The 24840-nt window shown below is 48.5% G+C and overlaps 1 protein-coding gene and 2 long non-coding RNA genes across 21 annotated transcripts in view; 1 reads left to right on the plus strand and 2 right to left on the minus strand.

Moving 5' to 3' along the window:
• Nucleotides 1-24840, minus strand: part of NAV2 (neuron navigator 2) — an 820834-nt gene that overhangs the window by 347011 nt on the left and 448983 nt on the right. For 2 of the 19 annotated variants that reach the window (XM_085011760.1, XM_085011756.1), the window contains exon 1: nt 19423-19770. The exons of 15 other annotated variants lie outside the window; for them this stretch is intronic. In XM_085011760.1, coding sequence (XP_084867886.1) covers nt 19423-19473 — 51 coding nt within the window. In that variant the 5' untranslated portion in view covers nt 19474-19770. Of the gene's footprint in view, nt 1-3178; nt 3422-19422; nt 19771-24840 lie in introns of those variants that run through there. 2 more of the 19 variants (XM_085011761.1, XM_085011762.1) reach the window with 1 other exon arrangement.
• Nucleotides 1-24840, plus strand: part of LOC146405339 (uncharacterized) — an 855846-nt gene that overhangs the window by 106809 nt on the left and 724197 nt on the right. The window lies entirely within an intron of this gene.
• On the minus strand, nt 4742-13301 carry LOC146405340 (uncharacterized). Its single transcript, XR_014837234.1, has 3 exons — nt 13127-13301; nt 7359-11017; nt 4742-4934 (listed from the first exon to the last, which is right to left on the minus strand). It is a non-coding gene; the product is annotated as an uncharacterized LOC146405340 (long non-coding RNA).

The raw sequence follows: 24840 nt of genomic DNA on the forward strand, positions 1-24840 counted from the left end.
CCTGTGTTGGGTCCTTCAGCAGCTACGGCTTGTCCATGAGACGAGGACCACAGAGAGGATTTGAGAAATGCAATTTAAGAAAGAATCCACACAGGAGTTGCCGCTGTGGCTCAGCAGTAATGAATCTGACTAGAATCCATGATGATATGGGTTCGATCCCTGGCCTCGCTCAATGGGTTAAGGATCCAGAGTTGCCGTGAGCTGTGGTGTAGGTCACAGATGCAGCTTGGATCTGGCATTGCTGTGGCTGTGGCGTAGGTCAGCAGCTGCAGCTCTGATTCAACCCCTAGCCTAGGAACGTCCATATGTTGTATGTGAGGCCCTAAAAAGAAAAAGAAAAAAAAAAAGAAAGAGTCCACATGCCCTCTAACCCTTATAACAGCTGTTGGTGTGGGATCCTAACAAGAGCTTCAGGGAGGAAGATGCTGGCTGGCTCAGGTGAGCTGAAAAGGAAGCCTCCTTCTAACTCCAAGTACAGATGTTCCTTTTCAGAGGACCCCACCAAGCACTTTGCCCATTAGTTTGATCATCTGTTCATTTGACAAATATTTATTGGCCCCTACCTTTGAACCAGATACCGTGCTAGGTGTCAGGGATTCGAGAGAAAATCAGGTAGACATGTCCCTGAAGTCGTGGAATTTACCTATGAGCTTGGTGAGATGGATGATAATACATTTATGAACAAGACAATTTCTGTGTGCGTGGTGTGTTAGGAGGGAAGGAAGGAGAGCGGCAGAGGTAGTGACTGAAGGGGGCACTACTATGACGTGGTAGGCGGGGCACGAAACCTCTGAGGCTACAAGAAGGAAACACCATGTGAAGAGCCAGGTAAGAATATTCCAGGCAAAGCGTTCCCATCATGGCTCAGTGGAAACGGGTCTGACTGGCATCCACGAGGACACGGGTTCAATCCCTGGCCTCGCTCAGTGGGTTAAGGATCCGGCATTGCTGTGGTGTGGTGTAGGTTGCAGATACGGCTCGGATCTGGTGTTGCTATGGCTGTGGTGCAGGCCAGCAGCTACAGCTCCGATTGGACCCCTAGCCTGGGAACCTCCATGTGCCATGGGTGCAGCCCAAGAAAAGAAAGGAAAAGAAAAGTAAAGAAAAGAAAAGAAAAGAAAGGAAAGGAAAGGAAAGGAAAGGAAAGGAAAGGAAAGGGAAGGGAAGGGAAGGGAAGGGAAGGGAAGGGAAGGAAAGGAAAGGAAAGGAAAGGAAAGGAAAAGAAAAGAAAAGAAAAGAAAAGAAAAGAAAAGAAAAGAAAAGAAAAGAAAAAAGAAAAGAAAAGAAAAAGAAAAAGAATATTCCAGGCAAGAGAACAGCCAAGACAAAGGCCCAGAGGTGGGAAAGCATCTAAAATTGTGAGAGGAACAGAAAGGCAACCCCGGTGCCTGCTGTCAAAGAGAAAAGGGTAACATGGGGGCATGTCAGGAGGTAGGTAGGGGCCAGATGATGCAGGACCCCACAAGCCATGACGATGGGGGGAGGCGATTTTATTCAGCATGCATTGGGCAGCCCCGGGAAGGTTTCAACAGGGAGCAACATGATCTAAGTTTTCAAAAGGTCCCTCTGGCCCCTTGCGGAGGATGAACAGAGAGGCAGGGTCAGGGCTGCAAACCAGGGAGCCTAATGACCTGGTTGCTGGAACAGTCCAGGTGCAAGAGGCTTGGGCCAGGTGACGGTAGCAGAAAGGAAGTAAAGAAAAGCAATTGAAAAAAACTAGGCACACTTTGGCACTGAATCAAAGCTTCCTGAATGAATAAATTATAACTTGGCTGGAATTTTACCAGATCTGATTGGTTGTCTAAATTTGACTGTTATAAAAAGTGAAACTGATCATACGCTCAGCCACTAGTTCCTAACTCATAGATGGGCAGCAAACATCTTTGAATTTAACAATCCATCGGTGCTATCTAAAGTAAGTACTTAGACAAGCTTGGGGCAGCATCTCTTTCTGTAGTAAAGAAAAATGGTTCGCCCAGAAGCCGGCTATCCGGAGCTCCCTGTCGGTCTTCCACTGCCTCCTACCTGCCCCCACAGCCGGAGCTCACGCTCCCTTTGCAGTTTCGATGTTAAGAGCCCGAAACCTCCCCAGAAGGAACTGTAACTTCCAAGGAAGAATGTGGTCTGGCATTATGCTTCGGTAAACCCAGAAGGCATACTGAGATAAGAGTATTATGGGCACCTATTAACGAAGCCGGAAGTCCCGAATACAGAAGAGATGTCCCAAAGGGAGACATAAACCAGAGCCTGCATCCAGGCAGAGGCTGAGTTCCATAGCTGTTGGCAAGTTTGCAGAGAAGGCCTTTGCTTCCTGGCTTCCTCAAAGAGCAATGGAGCGGTGGGTGGGGGTGGGGGGGAGTAGCAGGAGGAACAGAGGTTTTTCTCCATCGCTCTGGAAGCCTGATGCACATGCCCGACAGTTCGTTAGGTCATCAGTGGTCCTGGAAAATGGGTCTTGGTTGCAAGGAGCGCTCTCCCTTGCAGCAGACCGTGGTGCTGGGCTTGGCACCAAGAGAGGGGGCTGTGCTTTCTATTGTTTAGAACCAAATCCTCCTGGTAGTGAGGGCTCTGACTTCCCAAAAAAATCTTATGGGGGAGAGTGGGGAGGCTAAGGGATCATGAAGTTCACCGGCACAGGACGTTCCTAAAGCCTATGACCTGGACCTAAAGAAAAACATAATTTGTTAGGGAAACAGGCAAGAAGGAAGGTTCTTCCTTCAGTTTCTGACTTGAATCACCTCCCCCTACCATCGAGGTATGTAAATTAGCCCTGTGTATGAGGAACAGGCACCCTGGCATGTCCAGGGCAGTCATTTCCTCCTGGGGGCCAGCACTGGGGCTGCACAGAGATGGCAGAAGAAGGGAAACATCTGCAAAGCATCTCTTAGGGGCCTGGCATCTCTATTCACACATGTCCGCTATATAAGCCCATAAGAAATGGGAAGGAATGACTATCTCCATATCAGGGGGGAGAAAATGAAACCCAGAGCCCTGTCACCAGTTTGATGTAGCAGAGCTGAAGTCTGCAGGAGGCAATTCCAAGCCCCCTGTGCTTTCCACACCTACCAGCCACTGCCCTCAGCCCAGCCACGCTCTCCCTGGGGACCGAGTGCCTGCCCTCTGGATGGCTACCGCCTGGAGCTCCAACCCAACCACTCGGCTTGCCCCAGGCTCTTACCTAGTTTAAGAAGGGCCACCAGGCCAAGCTGTTCTCACCAGTGAGTTTCAAGGAACTGACTCTACAGCACCCTAACTCCGCTAGTGTGGGTGTTTGCCAGCAGCAATGGAACGGAGTCTCCCTCGTCTGTAGGTCAGGGTGTGTCTTTGAACAGCTCTCAGGCTCAGCGTCTTCCTGCCCAGCTGGGAACCTGCTGCCCATGGGTCTGCGCCTGGGCGGGAAGGGAACCTGGCAGCTCAGCACACTGCAGGCTGCAGCAGATTGGTAAACTCGGTGTGCGGGGCTGGGCCAGAGGGCAAGGGGAGGAGTCCAGGATGCGGGTGCTTTGCCTTGCCCTCTTGTCATTTGGCAGCTGGGGAGGTGGTAATGGTTAACCCGGCAGGGAGCTCTGTCCTCCTTGGTGTCCTTGGTGTGACTGATGTCACCCTGCGGGACTCATGTGTAAGCAGGGCCAGGCACAGTTCCCAGCGGCGAGGGGTTAAGGGTACAGACTTTCAAGCCAGACTGATCTGGATTCAACAGTATGGTTTCCCCTCCAACTATGTGACTCAGGATAAGTTATTATTTTCTGAGACTTAGTTTACTTAGGTATAAAGTGGGGATAATGCCAGCAGGTCTGTCATAGGGCTAGGGTACAAATTAAACAAGATAAGGCGTGTAAGGGCACAGAACAGTGCTTGCCACCTCGAGGACTCAATAAATGTTTGATTAAAAAAATTACAAGTAATGGAGTTTCCCTCATGGCTCAGCGGTAACGAACCCAACTAGTATCCATGAAGATGCAGGTTTGATCCCTGGCCCTGTGCTGTGGGTTAAGGATCCAGCCTTGCCGTGAGCTGTGGTGTAGGTCGCAGACATGGCTTGGATCCTGTGTTGCTGTGGCTGTGGCATAAGCTGGCAGCTGCAGCTCCAATTCGACCCCTAGCCTGGGAACTTCCATATGCCATAGGTGCAGACCTAAAAAAAAAAAAAAAAAAAAAAGTAATATTCCTTTTAAGTCACAGCAGGTCCAGCCTTAAGAGTCCTCCCTCCTGGAAACAGAAAGAGAAAGGAATAGCTTAAGCACCAGCCTGGTGGCAGATGCTGTGACCAACTGTCTCCCCAACACAACATTCTCATACCTTTGGAGGCAGTTAAAAAATCTGGCCATTCACTCAGCACCTCCTTATAGGCAGGTGCTTCATAGGCATGAACACTGATCTATTCAACATTCCCGTGAGGCCAGAATTATTCATGCAGAGGAGGCATCTGAAGCTCAGGGATGCCAAATAACTTGCCAGAGTCACACAGCCCCAAAGCAGCAGTTAGGATCACAAAATAATAATGAGAGCAACATTTCTAGTTCTCCTGGGTCAGGTATTGTTCTAAGAGCTTTACACATACTAACCCATTTAATCCTTAGTACACCCCAGATGGGGAGATACTATGATGACCCCCACTTCACAGATGATAATAACTGAGCCCCAGACAGGTTAAACAAGGTCATACAGTGGACAGATGGACTGGAATGGAATTGAGGTAGCTTGGCTCCAGAGGCCTTGCTTTAACTACCATTGCCCTAACTACTTCTTCTTTTTTTTTTTTTTTAATCTTTTTGCCATTTCTTGGGCTGCTCCTGTGGCACATGGAGGTTCCCAGGCTAGGGGTCGAATCGGAACTGCAGCCACCGGCCTACACCAGAGCCACAGCAACTTGGGATCCAAGCCAAATCTGCGACATACACCACAGCACACGGCAACACCGGATCCTTAACCCACTGAGCAAGGCCAGGGATTGAACCCACAACCTCATGGTTCCTAGTCGGATTCGTTAACCACTGAGCCATAATGGGAACTCCCTAACTACTTCTTTAAAAAAGGAAAAAAATAAAATAAAAGGTATTTGCTCTGCTCACTGCACGATTCTGCCTCTAAGAAGTGAAACCTCACGGGTGCTGAGGACATTTTTCTAGCAAGAGACAACTGTACCAGAATCAAAAATACATTGAGATGGAAGTTAGGAGCTGTTAGGCTGCGACCTTAAGCAAATCACTTGCCCTCTCTGGATGTCAGCTGGCCCAAGCACAAAAGGACAGGTTTGCACTAGGACTTTGCACCGAAACCTTACAGCTCTAACAGTGCATGGTTCTCTGGAACAGACCTTCCTCCCTCCTGAGGAAGACCATAAAGTCCGGGCAACTGTGAGCTGAGCGTGCTGACAGGCCCTTTCCAAGGAAGCCAAACCCATCTAGTGGAAGGAGAGGGCATGTGGCCGGGAGCATGAGAGTGGCCCGCAAGTGAGCATCTGAGCCTGGGAGATCCTGGGCAATTTGCCAGGCCCTTGGTTTTTCCCCTTTGGCAAAGGCAGAGAAATAACTTGCCTTAGAGGGTTGCTTTGAGGTCATAAAAATGGTCATAAAGCATTTTCCCAGATTCAAAGTTCGGGTTTGCAAAATGCTCTTGAACTCAGCCATGAGAAGAGTAATCAGAGAAGAAGTCGGGACTTTGCAGGATTCCCAGAAAGCAGTCTGAGAATGTAAAGAATCTTCATTACTTCTCCATGCTTCTTACAGCTGAGTCTGGTCCAGAAAGAGGGGAGGGAGGAAGCCCCAATACTAAATCAAAGCAACTCAGAAGATGTTCCAAACGGCCCTTTGCTGTTTAGGATAATTATATGCTATCTGGTTCTCCAGAGGCCTCATCTCCCACCGGACAGCAAATTCTTCAAGGCAATGAGATTTGCTCACCTCTAATCATAACCTGTTGATTAATGGATTCATTTCCAAGATGAGACCCAAGGACACTTCCCTGAACACCAACCTACCTCTCCTCCCTTTTTCTTAAGTGACTTAATTCAATTCAACAAACATGTGTTGAACATCCACGATGGGCCAGGCAATATGCCATCTGTACATTCTAGCTACTTCGAAAAACTGTGTAACAACGATGGCTGAAAATAGCATCAATGTCTTAGGCTTGGAGCGGTGGGGGGATGGGCGGTGGGGGAGAATCAAATCTTTCCCGTAAAGATTTGAGAAGGTCAGAGACTGGTTTTGGAATTTCAACTACTTGCTTAAAGCCTGCTTATTTTATCGTTACGCATTCATATAAAATGTATGACATAAATTCTTACTGCATAAGATTGAGTCATTCATCCATTCAACAATTATTCCTTGGGCAGCTACTCTTTGTCAGGCAGTATGCTAACAGTCCTGAGAGATTTAAAGAAAAAAATTGGTCTATTACTTATTTTATTGGAAGTCTAATTCCAGAGGTCTGCAGTTACCAATTTGAAGCCAGAGTAATGGCATCTCTCTTCCTCAAGGATGATAAGATTAATCCATTCATTTAGTCAGCTCCTATTGGGCATCTATCTTGTGCCTGGTGGTAGAGATATGTTTAAAAGCAGTCAAGCATGATGCTTGCCTTCAATGGAGGCCAGCCATCTAATTAAAGAGACAGCCAATTACTAACTGCAATAGATGTGATGAAGGAAAAATAAAAGGGACTGAGATTTGAAGGTGGTACCTTCATAAGAAGGATGAGTCAGGGAAGGTTTAACTGAAGGAGCTTCATTTGGGTTGAGTCTAAAGGATGAGAAAGAGTCAGTCATGTAAAAAGTGCAGAGAAGAGCATCCCAGGTCAAGGGAACCTGACTTGATAAGGGAAAGACTTGATAAGATAAAGATAAAGCAGGATGGTGTGGGAGCCTGGTGAGCACCTGAAGGAGACACAGATGAGAGATGCGGAGGTAGGCAGGGCAGAGGGTGCCGAGTCTTCTAAAAAATGGTAACAAACTAGGATTTTATTCTTTTCGCAAAGGGAAGCCACCCAGATGTACTTGAAGCAAGAGAGTCAAGTGGTGCCATTTTTCTTTTGGCACCACCGGGTGCTCTATGGAGAATGAGCTGCAAGTGGGCAATAGTGAAACTGTGGGGACTAGTTGGGAGATCACTGCAGTTCTCTGAGTGAAAGACAATGGTGTCAATGAGAAAATGAGATGGGGTCAGATTTTATTTTATTTTATTTTTTTGTCTTTTTGCCATTTCTCCGGCCGCTCTCACGGCATGTGGAGGTTCCCAGGCTAGGGGTCGAATTGAAGCTGTAGCTACCGGCCTACGCCAGAGCCACAGCAACGTGGGATCCAAGCCACGTCTGCAACCTACACCACAGTTCACGGCAACGCCGGATCCTTAAGCCACTGAGCAAGGGCGGGGACCGAACCCGCAACCTCATGGTTTCTAGTCGGATTTGTTAACCACTGCGCCACGATGGGATTTTTTTTTTGGGGGGGGGGTCAGATTTTAGATCTGTTGGTGAGGTTCCAGCAGAAGTGCTGGCTGATGGAACGAAGGTGTGTAGGAAAGGAGGACTCCAGGACGACTCCTCAGTGGCTTGAGCCTCTGGTAAATGGAGAACCATTTACAGTGGCGATTTTTGCTCCCCGGGGCACATCTAGAAATGTACGGAGACATTTTTGACAGTCACAACGGGGGAGTCGATACTACATATTCCACCACAGGTAGACGCCAGGGATGCTGCTATAAATTAAAATTAAATCATTATCTGGCCCTACGTGCCAATAGTGCTGAGGTGGAGAAAGCCTGACTTTCAGAAGAGGGACGAAGGGAGACAGTTAGAGGGGCTACTTAGTGCCACATCTGGAACATATTAAATTAGTACTACTCCTGTTAAATTGTCCTTGGAACCACACGGCTTAGAAGAAAGTAAAAAGTGGGACTGGCAAGCAGGCTCCTTGGAGGAAGAGAGACTGTGAGTCTTCTCTCGCTGCACTCAAAAAACCCAGTAGCCCTACCCATGATCGTTTCTGCTGCTGGCTAAATTATGACAGAAATTTCACCACATCAAGAAAGCAGGAGTCCCTTTAGACTTGCCACGCACCCTGTTTGCAATCCCTCCCTTCTCCCACCCCCAAATATTTCCTCTTCTGAAAACCCAGTGCCGAGGCTTCATTTTCAAGGCTTCCCTAGGCACCTGTCCTTGCTGGGTCTGAGTTCAGGCGAGTCTGACTTTTCTGGCACCTGCTGTGAGCTGGCACCTCTCCAGGTATGCCATCTGGAACCACATTCCTATCTCCTTAAAATTTTTGCCATCCCTCGGAGGAAGGGATTCCACCAATCTTCCAGACAGAGAAACTGAGGTTCAGACAAGTAACCTGCCCCAGACCCGCACTGATGTGGACCAAATTCTTGCTGTTTCCTAAATCAATGCACCACACAGGCTGCCTTCCTTTGATCTCCTACAGCACTTGACCTAGAGCCTCTGGATGATGACTAGGTCCTGCTTTAGGCCACAGCTCTCGGGCACCCTGTTCTCCTGTGTCTGCAAGTGGCTGGCCCACAGCTTGTGTGCCATCATTTGTAAAAGCATGTCTCCCCTGTGTTAACCTGGCCTTTCTGGCTGGTCTGTTAAGAACCTGATGGCAGGGAAGCACGCTGGGGAGGAACAGAAATGCTCTGCTTTTCCCTCTTTTCCAAGATCCCACTGGATCCCCCAGAAAAAGAAGCACCAGCTGTATCTCTGGCCTCCACCTCTACACGCAATGGAGATGCTGGTTGAATCTGACCTGGGAGAGACCCGCGCACATACGGGGTAGGTGGGGTAACTGGGTTTAGAGGCAGGACTCAGGCTCCATGCAGTCTCTTTTCTTCCTGGGGTACAGGTGCCCCTGACCCTCTTTCTCTCTGTTTAGTGTCTCCACCTGGGAGTCCCTTGGGTCAACCCTGTGGCCAATTCAAGGGAGACAAGGCAGGAAGCCTTCCCGTGGACCCAGGGCCTATGTCATGTTCTTCACAATTTATCAGACGTCTTGGATTTGGGGAGGTAAAAGAGTCACAGCAAGAAGGCGCTAACCCAGGTTAACAAAGGCCACCTGTCTTTGTCCCTAGGGAGGGAGGCAGGATGAGGGCACAGCCTTGATTTATGTTGCATTGCATCCCCCTTGCATTATCTGGGCCAAGGTTTAGATAAGAATTCAATAAAACGTGAAAAATGATACACATAACCTCCAACCTGGCGCTACCAAACCAATCCATCATGTGTCATTCCCCCCTCTCTCCAACCTGCTCCTCCTCCTGATTTCACTCAGTGACAGTGACAAGAGCCTCAAAAGTTGTTAAACTCTGTTCTGACAATCAGCTGGCCAGCCCTGTCACTCTCACCCCAAACAGCACTCCTACCCCCAAACTGCCTTTCCCAGGCCACTGCCTGAGCTTCTGCTTACTCTATAGAGAGAAGCCCGTCAAAACATAAACCTGGAGTTCCCACTGTGGTGCAACAGGATCAGCGTGTTTCTGTAGCACCAGGATGCAGGTTCAAACCGGGGCCTGGGGCAGTAAAGGGTCTGGCATTGCCGCCCCCGCAGTGTAGGTCACAACTACGGCGAGGATTGGATCCCTGGCCTGAGGGCTCCATATGCCACAAGGCAACCAAAAATGAAAAAAAAAAATAAAAAATTTATAAATAAATACATTAAAAAAAAAAACCCAAAACCATAAACCCTGGGAGGAAAGCCATGACACTGTCATCACCTTTGCCCTCCCCCGAAGCAAACACAGCACCTAGGGCACACAGAATGTTCACAACCTGGAGTGAGTGTAAGGCCATCCTTCCCCTGGACAGTCTTGGGCCAGGGAATTTCAAAGTAGGATGGGAATTACAGTCTGCAGCTTTTCTTCTTGCAAAGGTGACACCAAGTATCAGAATCAAAAGGTCCTCATCAGACCCCCCTCTTCTGCCCCCAGAGCACAGTGACACCCTACAGACAGTACAAGATGAAGGAACCCCACTTGCAGAGAGCTGAGCCCCAGGTACCCATCAACTCCCAGCCTGGGACACACAGGAAAACTCTGAGGTAACCAGACCTCCTTGAGAACTTGAATCCCCATAGAAAAGGGCTGATGATTTGCTCCAGGCCTCAGTCCAGAACCCCACTCTCCAACAAGGGCAGGTCAAGGTTTTATCTTTTGTGCCCTTGTATAAGGAGGATGGAGGGGAAGGAAGGGGAGATGGGGAAATGACCTTCCCTGTGGAAGCGTAAGGCAGAGCTCCCCATCCAAACCCCTCATATCCCCCAGGCCAACATGCCTGGGGAGCCACCGGGAGCCATGGTGTCAGAAGACGCCTCAAACAATGGCTGCTATCTTGGTCAGAACCCCAAAACATTCAACCGACATTGAACTTGGAGTGGACCTCTCCTAGGAGGACACCAAACTGTAGCCTGGACCAAGACTGATTGGGAACCCCAAGAGAGAACCCAGGAACCCCTGCCAGCTACCACTCAGACTCACTCCAGTTAGTTCACTAACCTTACAGCAAACAATCTGACATTTGATGTGATTCAACACTGCATTACGATGAAAAATCAAATGGTGACTTGATAGGTGCTCCATTAAATGAACATGTATGTGTGCCAGGTAATGTAGGGTTCTGAGGAAGGCAGAGATGTAGAGTCAGCTGCAGGCGTCTAGCAGGCATGTGCAGAGTCCAGGCAAGCCAACAGGCCAACAGCAAGATTGGGTGGTGGGGGGAGCACAGGAAAGGGTATTCTTTATCCACAGGGGCTACTATTCTGGAAATATAATCAGCAGGACTTAGCAGCTGAAACATCTTGGAACTATACCATATAAAGCCTTGAAACTCCAATTGTCTCCTTGAAGTCTGCAGTCTGTACATAAATTTCCATGTTCTTATAATACAGAACTCTTCCAAGAACTAAGTCAATGGATAATGCACCAAACTCCATCTGATTACATATACGCTTTTTCTTTTTTGTTGTTGTTGCTGTTTTTGTTTGTTTTGCTTTTTAGAGCCATACCCATGGCTTACGGAAGTTCCCAGGCTAGGGGTCGAATTGGACCTGCTGCTGCTGGCCTACCCCACAGCCACAGCAACACCAGATCTGAGCAGCATCTGTGACCTATGCTCCAGCTCACGGCAATGCCAGATTCTTAACCCACTGAGCAAGGCCAGGGATCGAACCTGTATCCTCATGGATACTAAATGGGTTCTAAACCCGCTGAGCCACACTGGGAACTCCCCATGCTTTTTCTTTTTTGACTACTTTGCTGTCTGAGAATTCTTCTCCTCCTCCCCTGGTGTAAGGTAGATGTGCAACCCACCCTTTACTGGGTGATAAGCAGCTTAAGGCAGAGGGCAGAGGGCATGCATGTCTTCAGGAAATAAAAACACAAACCTAGCTATCCTCAAGTTGTCCTCGGTCAGAAATCTATGTATTCAAATAAGGACCCCTGTAAACCAAAATATTGTTCAATCTGGACTAGTATCTCACCAGAGAGGCAGTGAGACAACTTCTGAGGACTGAAAACTGCCATGTCTATAGCTCCCACTCCTCCCCATACAGCAGCCAGATGTTCCTTTGGGGAGAGAACATTTACTACTGCAGGGAGCGCTTAAAACAAAACGAACCGATGCAATAAACTCAGTTCGTTTCATTTCAAAACATGAACTCATTCCTATCTCAGGAAATATCGCCTTACTCTTTAGCTTCAATGTTAGCCCCAGTCTAGGAGCCATTCAACAATGAGAAAGTAATACACTTTAGTTGGCTTCTCCCGGGTCAAGTTTCACCAAAACAAGTTTTGTACAAAGATTAACCAAGTACCGGGTAAGGGGATATGGCAGGGTTACGTCATCTGCAGCCCATTTCCAAAGAAATGTGGCTTTTCCAGGTGGATTTCTGCATGCTCTCTTTTCCCTTTAGAATCTTTGTTGCACCAGTTGGCGTGATGGGTAATGGCAGACGCACAACACGGGTCACAGGCCAGGAGGCCTTGGGCAGGTCATTACATCTCTCTGGGTCCCTGCTTCCACTACTATGAAGTGGGCTGTTGGGGGCCATGACTCACAGGACCCCTTCCTGAACCAACATCCCAAGATTGTTAGTCCTGGACCCTACTGTCCAACGCTTCCTATGGCTGCCACTCCAGCACTAAGTCCCCTGATCGGCCCCTGAGTCCAGCATCCAGACACTGGGTGCTTCTCACGTTCCCTGTGTAGGAATGGAGGCAACTACCTGGCAGGTTACGTCAGCTCAACTCCCAAGCCCACTGCTCAGCTAAATTTCCAACCTTAGCACCCACCCACCTTGCATCTCCTCAACCCCTTCTCAGGCCCAGCGAGAGATACAAAAAAGACCATCTGTGCCCTTGATCTGGTGATGATAATGGTGATGGATTTTTATTGACGGCTTAGGAGGGTCCTGTCCAACACTTTACTTGCATGGTCTCAGTTAATACTCACAAAATCCCTTTTAGGTCTCCTTAACATATGAGGGAACTGAAGGGCAAAAAGATTAAACCATTTGGCCAAGATATCTAGAAGGTGGCAGAACCCAGAGTTTAAACTAGGCCTATCTGACAGGATACAATGTTTTAGCCAATCTTGATACTTGGAGTAACCAAGTATAAGCAGGACAGCATCTCGCTTTGCCCAGGACAGGACTGATTTACACCTGTATCCCTTTGCGCTTATTCATAGCTCCCCCTTTCACTCTCAAAAATGTCCTGGCTTGGATAACAAATATACCCACTTATAATCAATCACCCACTTATAATGCCTCCCTGAGCAGTGACAATAATGACAATAATTATTATTACACACCATGTCACATTTGCAGTAGAGCCCTGCTTAACCACTCTACCTTAAAGAAAGACCGCTCCCAGCCTCCCTATCCTTCTTATTTGCTTTATTTTTATCCTTCTTTGCTGTATTTTTCTCCATAGCATTCATCAACATAAAATATATATTTTTGCTTATCATCTCTTTCCTCCACTAAAATATAAATTCTGTGCAGGCAAAAATGGCTTTTTGTTTACTACTGCATCCCCGTTTATAGTAGATGTTTCATAAATATTTGTTGAATGAATGAATGAATGAATGAATACATCATCATCATTAAAGCAATAGCTAACATGTACTGGAAATTTACTATGTGCTAGGTGTTGCTCAAAATACACCAATTTCAGGAGTTCCCTGGTGGTCTAGTAGATATGATTCAGCAGTTTCACCACTGCAGCCCGGGGTTCAATCCCTGGTCTGGGAACTGAGATCCCACATCAAGCCACTGAATACCACAGCCAAAAAAAAAAAAAAAAAAAAAAAAACATAGATTTCATCAAACAACTCCAAGTTTGAAACAGTTATCTTCACCTATTACAGATGAAAAAATGGAGTCCCAGAGAGAAGAAGTAATATTCTCCAGATGCACACACACACCATTGGTGGCCGAGCTGGGAGAGAACTGAGGCTGACCATCTATACCTCCATCACCAGTCTAAGTCTGGCAGCAGAGACACAGCACACACACAAGCAGCAAAGGGATTCAGGGCAGTAGGGGGTCAAAGGCAGGTGAGCACCATTGCCTATCAGCAATCCCCAGAGGGTGTGTGGTCAGACAGGGTTTCTTAGATGAAAGGAGTCTTGATTTGAGCTTTGGAAGACGGACTAGTACATGGACAGATGGAAGACGCATTTAGTTCCAGGGAGCGGTAAAAGCGGAACATCACAGGGCTGACTATGCTGATGAAAACAAACAGCTTCTTTCTTGGGAGCCCTGCAGAGTAAGATGTAAAACACTGCTGTCACCGAGAGGTCCCTGAATGCCATGGAGGAGTCGAGCTTCATCTACCAGTAAGCAGGATCCCACTGGAAGTTTGCTACCAGGAATGACTTAGTGGGCAGTGTGGATTCCTAAAACTTCACCTTGGCGACAAGGCCAGAGAAACTGGGAGGAGCTACCGCTGTGGGCCAAGACTCCTCCTGGACCCTCTTCAGATATACATCCTCTTAAGCCCAGGGCACATACGTGAGCTGGTAAATCCCTGTTTAAAGCACCCTCCTGCCCACAGATGTGTTTGTGTTTTGGGTCCTACCACATTCTGATGCGACAAAGATAATGTATAGTGTGAGTCCCAACCCTCGTCCCACCCCACAGGGTTCTGAAGGGCTGTAATTAGTACCTGGCCCATCCCATGTATCTCCATCACATCATCTTACTCTATTTAAACAGTATGTGTCAACGCATTCTAACCCCTCACCTCTTTTCACAGCCTCTCCATCTCCATGGCTGCTGCTCCTGTAACAGCAGAGTCAGCGTATCTGCAACCTCTGAGTCAAAACAACTCTTGGGAAGAGTCCCTCTGTCACCCAGCCAGGAGCCCTAGGCTTGTGGCTGGATGGATGATGGAAGTCTAGTCCACACTATGCTGGAGAGCCTAGACACCCTGAAGGAAAGCTTAGCCATGGGCCTTCTGGGTGATTGGCATTTTATGGCAGAAACCAGAAACAAAACCAAAAAGTACACACACACACACACACACACACACACACACCTTTCTTTTGGCTGGCTCCACACAAAAACAATTGCATAAGTAATGCGAGCACTGTTGGGTCACCGGAGGGACCAATTATAAATCTCTACATCCATATCAACTCAAAAATGAAAGAAAATGTGTTACCTTAAAAGGTCATCCCAAGAAAGTCACTAATTTCAAGGTTTTTCTTTCCTCTCCTCCTTTAGTTCCCCAGTAATTAACCAGAGTACTAAAGTTTAGTTTAGTTTACCAGTAATTAACCAAAGTCAAAACATTCTTTATATGCTTTAGTTTCCCAGTAATTAACAGGAGTCAAAACCTTCTTTACATGCTTTGGTTTTGATTCTGAAAAGTGTGTATCAAGGTTATGATGCCTCATTACCCACAGCAGAACCGCATCCAGTAACATTCCTGGATGTTTCAACCTAGTTTCTCCAGGAAAGGACAGAATTTCTTGCTCTGGAGATTTTTTGGAATTAACAGAAAATGGACAAGATGATTTCAGTACCTGGGAAATGGTAAAATCTATGCCAGCTACAATTAGTAGCAAGCAGGAGACAGTTCAAGAAGTTTTTAAGAGTTGAAATTACTGGTATTTTCTAGCGGAAGAAGGCAACATCTTCTTTATCTAGAAAAAAGTTGAAGCTTATCCAGAAAAAACAAAAGTTGTTATGACAAGAATCAGTCTGTGCACAGAAAGACAAATAAGAACTAAAGAACCACCGCATTTTAAGCACAGAGCCTGGTAACTCATGGGCTCTGCAGTGTCCACAGCATCCTTGCCTACGGGAGGGAGCATGACAACAGCAGAAAGGCAGACGGGGTCCTTTAACCCACTGACCTCTTTTAATCTTCTTGTTAGCCTGGCTGTGGGCAGACCCAGGGGGCCTGTGACCAATGCCTCTCTAGGGGAAGGTCAAAGGTCAGAGGCACATTCCCTCTGCATCATTATTCCCAATTATTCTTCATTCAGAGCCACTTTCTCCCTCATTTTTGAGGAAAGGCCCCCTAAGTGTTTTCCAGGACACTGAAGGGCGATGACCCAACCCCTCCCTACTCACTCTGCTTCCTTCCCACCTCGCCCAGGGCACCTCTCTGACCAAAGAGGACAATAGAGGGTAGCAACTCACAGAGAGGCCCCTCCCAGGGAGAAACACCAGCAGTGAGCACAGGCCAGTACCCAGCACCCTCACACACACCTAGCTCAGCAGAAGGCCAGGGTGCTCTCTAGGACACATGCAGTTTCCTGATAGAGCAGCTCAAGGCACAGCCTTGGCCACCAGACAAAGCACAGGGTCTACAAATACTAACCCTGGAATCTTTGGCAGGTCACTTACCTCTCTGAGCTTTCATTTTCTCATCTGAATAATGAGAATAACATCAGTTTCTCTTGCACAGGGTTATGGCAAGATGTGGCAAGGATGAGATGAAATAAAGCTCAAAATAAAGAATCAATGCATGTTAGCTCTTAATATGATTAACAATTATATTATATGATAAGGTTTGCAGAATTATTTTCTGTATGTCCTTGATGATGAATGTAATGTATGGTCATTGCACAGAATTTGAAATATAAGGAAAAGCAGAGACCAAAAAAAAAAAAAAAAAAAAAAAAAACCTGATAATCTCCCCCAGAGCTGAGCACTTAACAGTAGGGACATTTCTGCTGAGTGTTTTCTCTGTGTGCAGAGACATGTACACACTACTGGACCATCTTGTTGTCACAGGAGCAACCACCTGCTGCTTGTCAACTCATTGCTGGACTCCGAGCTCAAAGCGTGATGCATGCACACTTTTTTCTAATTCGCGCAGTAACTCTGTGAGGCACGGTGGTACCTATTTACAGATGAGGCTAGAAGAGGCTATACACCCAGGTGTCGGGGCTAGCCATTCCTGAGCAGAGGTGTGACAGCGCTCTCTTCAGCTGGAGCACCAACCTCTCTGCCTTAGGACAGGGTGCAAGGGTGGCCTCCACTCCCCGCCCCCCCGCTTTTCTGCTCCCCATGCTTTGGTTCTGCCACTTCTCAAAGGACACTGGCAGCTCCAGAAGTGGCCTCATTTTCTTCTCTTTGCTCTGCCCAAGCTGAAAGACTCTGAAAGGAGGGAACGGAGACAGGGGGTGATAAGGATGTCAGAATAACCCACATCAAGCTCTCGGGCCGTGCCCTATGCTTACCCCCTCCTGGTGGGTGCTTTTGGCCTGAGCAGACACTGCCTCTCACTTTTATCAAAGGCCCCATGACCCTGTCAGATGGGATTTGGACAGAGGAGGATTTATCAGCTACTGCCTTCTACCCTAGGTGGGCAGGTGCCTTTCTGACATCCCCCTGCAGAGATAATACATAAAGATGCAAGCTTTGCCTCTAATTACTCTTGGCCTTATTTTGATCCAATTAACCTTAAAATAGAACATGAAGCAAAACCTTTGGTTCCACTGTTCAATCAGAACGGTGCATTTTCAAGCTGTGGGTTGAATGACTTGATGTGTATGGAACTGCATCAGTGATAAAAGTTCAGGCACCCACCTCTGACCCCAGGCCCCCTTCTGGGGTGGTTATTCACACACAATTGACTTTCAAGATGTTCCCAGAGAGTTCCTTCCTACTGAGGGCCACTAATGACTCAAAGGTAAGAAAGGTTTCTTTTCCCCAAGCTCATTAGGAGAAAAGACCATTCACCTAACGGCACCATGGGAGCAGGATATTTACCTCCGAAGAAAATAATAATAATCACAACCGATGTGTCCCTTTTTAGCAACCTGTATTTCAGATTCACTGAGGAATCCTATTTCTATATTCTCATTTCACCTTTTCACAGCCTGGGAAAGAGCTGTAAAGCCCTCTTTTACAGAAGAGGAAGATGGACTCAAGATTATAAGTGGCAAGGCTGGAGTTCAAACTGAGAATCACCCGAGAGCAGAACCTTTCACAGCAGTGTGGCCTCCCAGCATGAGAGAGCTCTGTGCAGAGGAAACACACAACAAACTGGTAAATTAATCAGCAAATGATGAAACAAAAAAGCAAACTAATGAGGTGTCAGCGGATGACGTGTCCCTGGTTTCTAGGAGTCTGCAGAAAAGCTGAGGCCTGTCCTTGAGAGCAGCAGAGGCTTTCTGAATTTCAAGAAGCAGGCGTGGGCTTTTCCTGCCTGGGACAGTAGCTGCTGCCTCTCCCAGAGCTTCTAGATTGTCTGAGCACCCCCCCAGCCCCTCCCCTGCCTGGCACAGGGGTACTCTGGTGGACCACGACTACCTTGGGTGGTCCTCACAGTTAATTTGAAAAGTGAGCTTCCAGTCTAAAAGACCTAGACAGACCCAATAAAGGCTGACCTTTGACCCACATTAGGGACGCTCCCTCCATAGGCGAAAGGGGCAGCTACAGTGGAGCAGTAAGGGCATCCCAGTCCTTACCACAGCCACCTGCCACCAAGCTCCAGAAACCATCCCCTGGAATGCTCCACATTTTTTCCTGCCTGGAAAATCACTCTTTTTTTTTTTCTTAAGAGCATTTAGGTTTGGCAGCCTGATGCTACCCAGCCCAGATCGGGACCCAGCCTTCCCATGCTGTATCATAGAGCAGCATCACAGGTGTAGCTTGGAGAGGAAACGTGTGAAACTCTGGGCTCTCCCACAACAGTCTGTCTGGTCGGCGAAAGATTCCAGGAAAGGATTAGGAAACTGGAGTCCTGACATAGTGCAGCAAAGGTGCATAACCGTCTGCTAATGTTACAGCACATTAAACGAAGCTGTAAAATAGTAGCTTAAAGTTAGACAGGCCAAACATAACACAAGAAGTATGAAAAGCAAGGTGCCGTTTTTCCAACAAGTAAGTTCATTCTATGAAGAACCAGCTTAGGTTGATTTAGCATCTTGGTATCCAATGCAGCTTGCTATGCCCTTTTTTTTTTTTTTTTTTTGATAGCATCTTTAAAGAGTTCACCTCAATAAATATTAACTCCAGTTTACTAATAATACCTATTCCTTATTGAGTCCTTATCTGGAGTCAGGAAATCTACAAATATAATTTCTCATCCTCAGGCCAGCTCTACAAGGTGAAAATTTGCCCCATTTCACAGGGGAGAAAACTGACCTCCAAGGGGTTGACTTCAATGGGAAATTAAGGTCCACACCAGCTGAAACCATCAGATAAAAACAAACCACAAAAGCAAAACTCAGCCTTCCGTTCACATCTTCTTCTTGGGATGGAGAAACAATTCAGGATTCCTGGGGCAGAGAGGAAAACGTCCGCGCTCTCCTCAGCTGTCCCAGGAGTGATGGGCGGTTATTTTTGAAATCGGAGGAGGGAAAAAGTACCTGCAGCATAAATGGCTCCTACAAGCTTGAAAGAAAACTAAGGCATTGTGAGAGGCGGGAGAAGAGGTCGCAGTGCATATTCAAGCTGGGCTCACGTTTGTTTTGCCCAAACAAGCCAAGCCGAGATAGAGATCCACACTCGCGCGTGCATTCCAAACTATCAAAACGCAAAGGGGGCGGAATGGGGAGAAGGGGGGACAGACCACGCTGACCGGGGACCCACACTGAGAGAGCTCATCTATGCGAAGGAGACAATCTCCAGCGTCTACAACCCTAGAGAGCCTCGGGAATCCGTAGGTGGAAGGGTCTGGGAGATAACACAGCCCATCCCACTCGCCTTCAATCGCTCGCACACACATAGGCACATCGACTGTCCCGGTTTAAAAAAAAAAAAAAAAAAAACACGAAAAAAAAAAAAAACAAACAAAAAACCCCCTGAAATCTATTTGCAAAACAATAAGGGAAATACCAAGAATGGAACGCATTTCAGGGGCTTTCCGTCGAGGGAGACAATTCCTAATGGGGAAGTGGGGGTGGGGTGGGGAGGAGAATAAAAAGTAGAGCAGTGCCCTGGGAGTGAGGGCTGCAATCCACGCTTACCAGCTTCATGGTGGTGTTATTCTGGTCCCAGCGCCACAGCATCACGCTCATCTTACTTCAGGGCGAGGAAGGAAGGGGAAGAGGAAAAGGGGAAAAAAGGGAGGGAGGAGGGCGCCGAAGCACCTGCCCGCGCGCCGGGCAGGTTGCGCCGTCCTGCCCGGAGACGTCCTCTCCGCCCCCGGCCCCTCCGGGCATCCCCGGCGCCCGCGGCCGCCTCGCCCCCGCCTGGGGCAGCTGCCGCGTGCGGGGACCCTCCCCGGGAGCCCGGAGCTCCGCGCTGCCCCGCTCTCGTGCCTCCCTCACTCGCTCCCCGCCGGCTTCCCCGCCTCCGCCAAATCAAACAACTCCCCCTGCGTCCGAGCGCCCGCGCCTCGCAGCGCGGGGGCCGCTGGGGCCGCGGCGGAGGGGGGTCGGGGCCGACGGCTCCCCGCCTCCTCTCCAGACCGCGGGCCGCCCCGCTTGGCCCCGGGCGCATTCACCGGCCCGCTCCCCACGACGGGGGAGGGGGGGTGTCATGGGGAGAGGGGCCGAGGTGGTTGGAGGCGGGAGGTACTTAACTCTTTTAGGGAGGACGTGGGTAGGTGGGGAAACCTTAAGCAGAAACCTGGAAGGTCTGATGGGGGGGAGGAACTACCGGGCGCCATCAGCTCGCTCCCAGGTCCTCGCGGGTCCTGATCCCAGACACGGCCCGCGCGCCTCCCCACGTGTGCTCAGCTCCGCCTGCATTTTACTTCTGTACCAAACTCACCCAAGTTGTCTGACAGTGGCCGCTCCACCCCTGGAGCACCTGGAATTGTGACTGCGAGGTGCATGCACCTTCGTTCCCTGCACGCCCCCACCCCCAACCCCGCCACCCCTCCACCCCGCCCCACACACCCGGTCCCAGCCAGCTCGCCACACGCCGCTCCCTGGGCAGCATTTATTTCCTGCTACGTGAAGTACGGGGCTCAAGTGTTTTCAAACACACCTGGCTGCTGCTGCCAACGAAAGGACGTCCGTGGTCCTCGTGGTTGGGAACGAGGAGGGGGCAGGCGACAGGGGGACAGGGAAAGAGGCTATGTGGCCTTTGTTTTCTCTTCTGCCTCCCTTGCCTGCCACAGGCTCTTTCTAGGGACCTGTCCCCTCCACCCTGTGCCTTCCTCCCAGACTTTGCCAGGCTTCCTCACCTTCCTGCCCAACTCTTGGCCTGGGTCCAGCATCCTCTAATCTGGCAGGGACCCTCCAGGGCTCCCCAGCAATTTTCAGTATCCCGAAAAGACTCAGGAGTTCTTCGGTTCCCCCACCGCAAGATGGCACTTGCCCCCCAGACGTTGGAGTGGTGCCTGATTCCAGCTGCACTGACATCTTTGGAGGGAAATCCTGGCTCTCCTTTGCTGATAGAGAGGCATGATGAGGATTCATGCAGTTGCCTTATTACACATTTCAGTAGTCAAAACTGTCCAAAATGAAAGGAAGGGGAAAAAATGGGTCCTAATCTTTTAAAAGTGGTCTTTAAACCATGCCAATTGGATCAAAATGTTACCCTACCTAACTAAAGCTTTCAGGATTTGGGATCCCAGCTCTTTCTCTATGGTCTACAACTTCATCTCCTGCCCTCTCCCTCTGCCTTCTGTGCTCCAGTGACAGTGGCCTTCTTTCTCTTTCTCAAATACATAGAAATGCTTCCCACCTCAGGACCTTTGCACCTGACAGTCCCTCTCCCTAGACCTGCCCATGGTCTCACTTCCATGTCACTTTCTCAGAGAGACTTGATTTTTCATAGAGTGACCTTCTCCTTCTCCTACTTGTCTGTGCCATTATTGTCATCTTTTCTTCCTTGTTCTCACTGTGTGAACTTAGCTAATTGTATTCTTATTTATTTTCTGCCTCATCCCATTGGGCTAGAAACTCCAGCAAAACACAGACGTGTCTATTTCGTTCCCCACAGTGTCACCAAGTGCCTGGAATGGTGTGTGGCGAAGAGTGAGAGCTCAGTAAATGCTTCCCAAGTGAAAACTGTTGACAACTGTCCTACCCCAAGTTCATGAAGCTTCTTCTGCAATGAGGACTGAGCCAGACCCAGGCAGCACATCCCACATCCTGTCAGAGGCCCTGGCCTAGTCTGAATGTCTGCAGGAGACCCTTTTCTGTACATTTCCACGCGTATTTCTGGAGTCTGAAACACAGGCAGTCATCTTTGCTCCTCCAGGGAAGGGGCACAGCTTAGAGAACCACAGAAAGGGGAAGGAATGTGTCATTTAATAAAGCATATTCTATATTACAATATATTTGTGGATTTGGAAAACGAGATTCTGAAATACATTTTTTTCTGAAAATAAAGGTTGACAGAATCTTCATTGGCCAAGAGGGCAAAACACAAGCTCTCTATTGCAGCTGTTTTAAGCCAGGGCTCTTGGAGCTGGGTGGGAAGATATGGAGTCTAGAAACCCTCTGGTTGTGAGAAAATGCTATGAGATTGGACATTTGTGCATTTTTCTGGGGAAGCATCTATAGGTTTATCACATTCTCGAGGATAACCAGAACATTAAAAAAACTACATATCTCCAGGAAGTCATTGAATGAGCATTTAGTTCCCAATCTAAACTGTTGCTGGTCAAAGATGGAAATTGCCACTCATGGTACAAGGAGCAACTGGGGTGGAGGGGTATTGGGGGGTACCTTCCACAGCTTTAATTAAAGGGAATAAATTCTGTGGCCTTGCCTTTCAGATCTCACATCCTCCAGACCATAGGTGCGCCAGCTTGTTCAGCAAGCACTCTTTGGCCATCTACCATGATGTACTTAACCGGCTCTGTGTTGGGTATTGAGAATCAGAGGAGCCCCTCTCTGATGTGTGTGTGGGTGGGGGGGGTACCCCTATGGTGCATGCACACAGTCTACTGGAAGATGGACACATATACCACCAGTCGCAACGCAATGTGACAGGAGCTTCAAAAGAGGGCTGTATAACTGGGCCAGAAAGAAAAAAAAAAAAGCTCTGAAAAGACTGGGAAGCATGGAAGAACTTCAGGGAAGGGACCCTGACCTGCATCTGGAAGGGTGAAGGCAGGTTGGGCAAGAGGAGGGATGTATCCCAGGGAGATGGACTAGCCCATTCAAGGATGTGGAGGAGTGAAAAAGCATAGCAGGTTCTGTGCGGTCAGAATAGAGAGATGAAGTGGCAGGAAGGGGGCCAACTTGTTAGGCTGGAGCAGGCTAAGTCCCTGTAAAGGGGATTCTACGCTGAATTCTTATAAACCAGGGGACCGTTTTAGGAGGACCTCTCTGGTCATGGTAAGAGGATGGCTTTGACAAGGTGGAGGCTGGAAGGAGGGAGACCAGGTAGAAGGCTGCTGAAATTGTGCTGGGGATGTAGAACAAGGTCTTGAATAAGGAGAGGTGTCAGGAAAAGGAGACTGCCATTGCCAGCCAGCCATGGATGCTGTGCATGCACCCAAGCAAGTGCCAGGAGCCTACAGATTTTCAGAGATGGCTGTGGCTCCTTTAAACCTCTTACACCTTGCAGAGCTGTTACTTATTCCCCAAGTTGCCTCTCACAGCACCTGTCTTCTCCTTTCTCCTATAGCTGTAATCTTCCACTAGGCCTTCCATGTAAATTAAGGGAACGAGATCAGCCTAGGTATAGACCGAATAGGACAAAGCCAGTAGGAACGAAGCTTGTGAAGTTCTGCCTTGAAGTGTGGCCTGGTTTCTCCCAGCTGTTAGCCACTTTTTTCAGCTCATGGCCTTCTGACCTAGCCCCTGGGCCTGACAATTCAGCACTGACCCTTGCAGGCAGTGATCCCCCCAGCTTAGCCCCAGCTCCCTGAGCGTGACCTCTCTTCTGCTCCCGTAGGAGCCTTGAGGTCCTGGGCAATCCCTGGTAGTGCAGAACCCCCAGAGGCTGGCTCTACCTTTTGCTCAGTGTCCTGTGTTCCAGATCTTTCCATCCCCAGCATCCAAGAGATCCATCCCACTCATCCAGCACTCGCTTATTCCCTCTCTACTTCTCTGACTGTTTAGCCCAGCTGCGGTGGACTCAGTAGACACATGAAAATATCTCCTGAATGAAAGTGCGAGTGTCCATCTTGCTCCTCCAGGCAGAATGAGGCGGGGAGGAGAGTCAGGCCAGAAAGCAGGGTTTGGGGCTTAGAATCCCAAAGACCTACTTCTCTGGGAACTTTCTTTCCCTTGCCTATAAACTGATGATCTGTGAAGCTCCTTCTCACTCCGAAATCCTGCAAGCCCAGCCCCTGTCTGATAAACGAATTTGTGTCCAGCTGTTAATGGCTTAATGCGTTTCCCAGATAACGGGTTTCAGTTTAACAGGGGTCTTCCACTCTTCCAGCCAAAGCAGTGACTAATAGGGGAAAGTTCAGACGCTTGTGGGAGCCGGCCCGGAGAACGGCAGACAAAATGGGCTCTCTAGACCCATCTGAAGGGGGCTGGTGCCTTTCCACCCACACATGAGGCTGACTGGGGAGAGGTCAGCTGTTACAAGTGGTACAAGGATGACAAAGGAAAGACCAGAAGCAGGGTGCTACCCCAGAGGGACAGATAAACCAGTTAGTTTGCCATGAGGAGTCCACTATTTCCCCCCGCCCCCCGCCAAATAACTGGGATTGAATAGGAAAATGCCACAGAAGAGTTTGGCATCACGTGTCGAATGAAAATCCTAGCCATGCTAGGAGCTAGTTGTTAAGCAAGGCACAGAGAAACTTTCGCTTCCTCATCACAGCCATGCGAAGAAGGTCATTTTGCTCATTTTACAGATAAAGGCTCAGAGAGGGAGAGTGATTGGCTCTGTTCAACCAGCTCAGAAGCCACCAAACAGGTTAGGCTGCTTGACCCTCTATCTCTGCAGCATCTGTGTTATTGTCAGACTACAGACAGGAAATGAAATCCCAGAAATGCCATCCCTGGAATAACGAAAAAGACGTGCGAGCAGACATTTTTGCAAGTGGATTTAAGACGTATTGTAAGTCTATTTCCCACTCTAGAAGTGTCCTTGGATCTTGAATATGGAGAAAGAAGATGTATAAAAATTGAAATAAAAAGCTTGGAGTTCCTTCCATGGTGCAGCAGGTTAGGGATCTGGCACTGTCTCTGTAGCAACTCAGGCTTCTGTTGAGATGCGGGTTCAATCCCCAGCCCCGTGTAGTGGGTTAAGGATCCAGCATTGCCACAGCTGCTGCTCAGGTTCAATCCCTGGCCCGGGGACTTCCATATCCCTGGGTATGGCCAAAAAAAAAAAAAATTTTTTTTTTAAATCAATAAAATAAAAGGCTTGAAGAAGGACACAGCTGGTAGGCTTTGCAGGACTTGAGTGTCAAATTTAAGAAAAGCACTAATCCTTCCTGGAGAAGAAAAACCTCTTGTTGAAAGCCAGCAACCAGAAGAGCCTGAGCACAGGTGGTGCCATATCCCCCCCTCCAGCCT

Source organism: Sus scrofa, chromosome 2 (genome assembly GCF_054392235.1).
Source record: "Sus scrofa isolate SSC_HxYL_T2T_F1_AM1 chromosome 2, Sscrofa_HxYL_maternal_Yorkshire_Landrace_v2.0, whole genome shotgun sequence".
NCBI lineage: Eukaryota > Metazoa > Chordata > Mammalia > Artiodactyla > Suidae > Sus > Sus scrofa.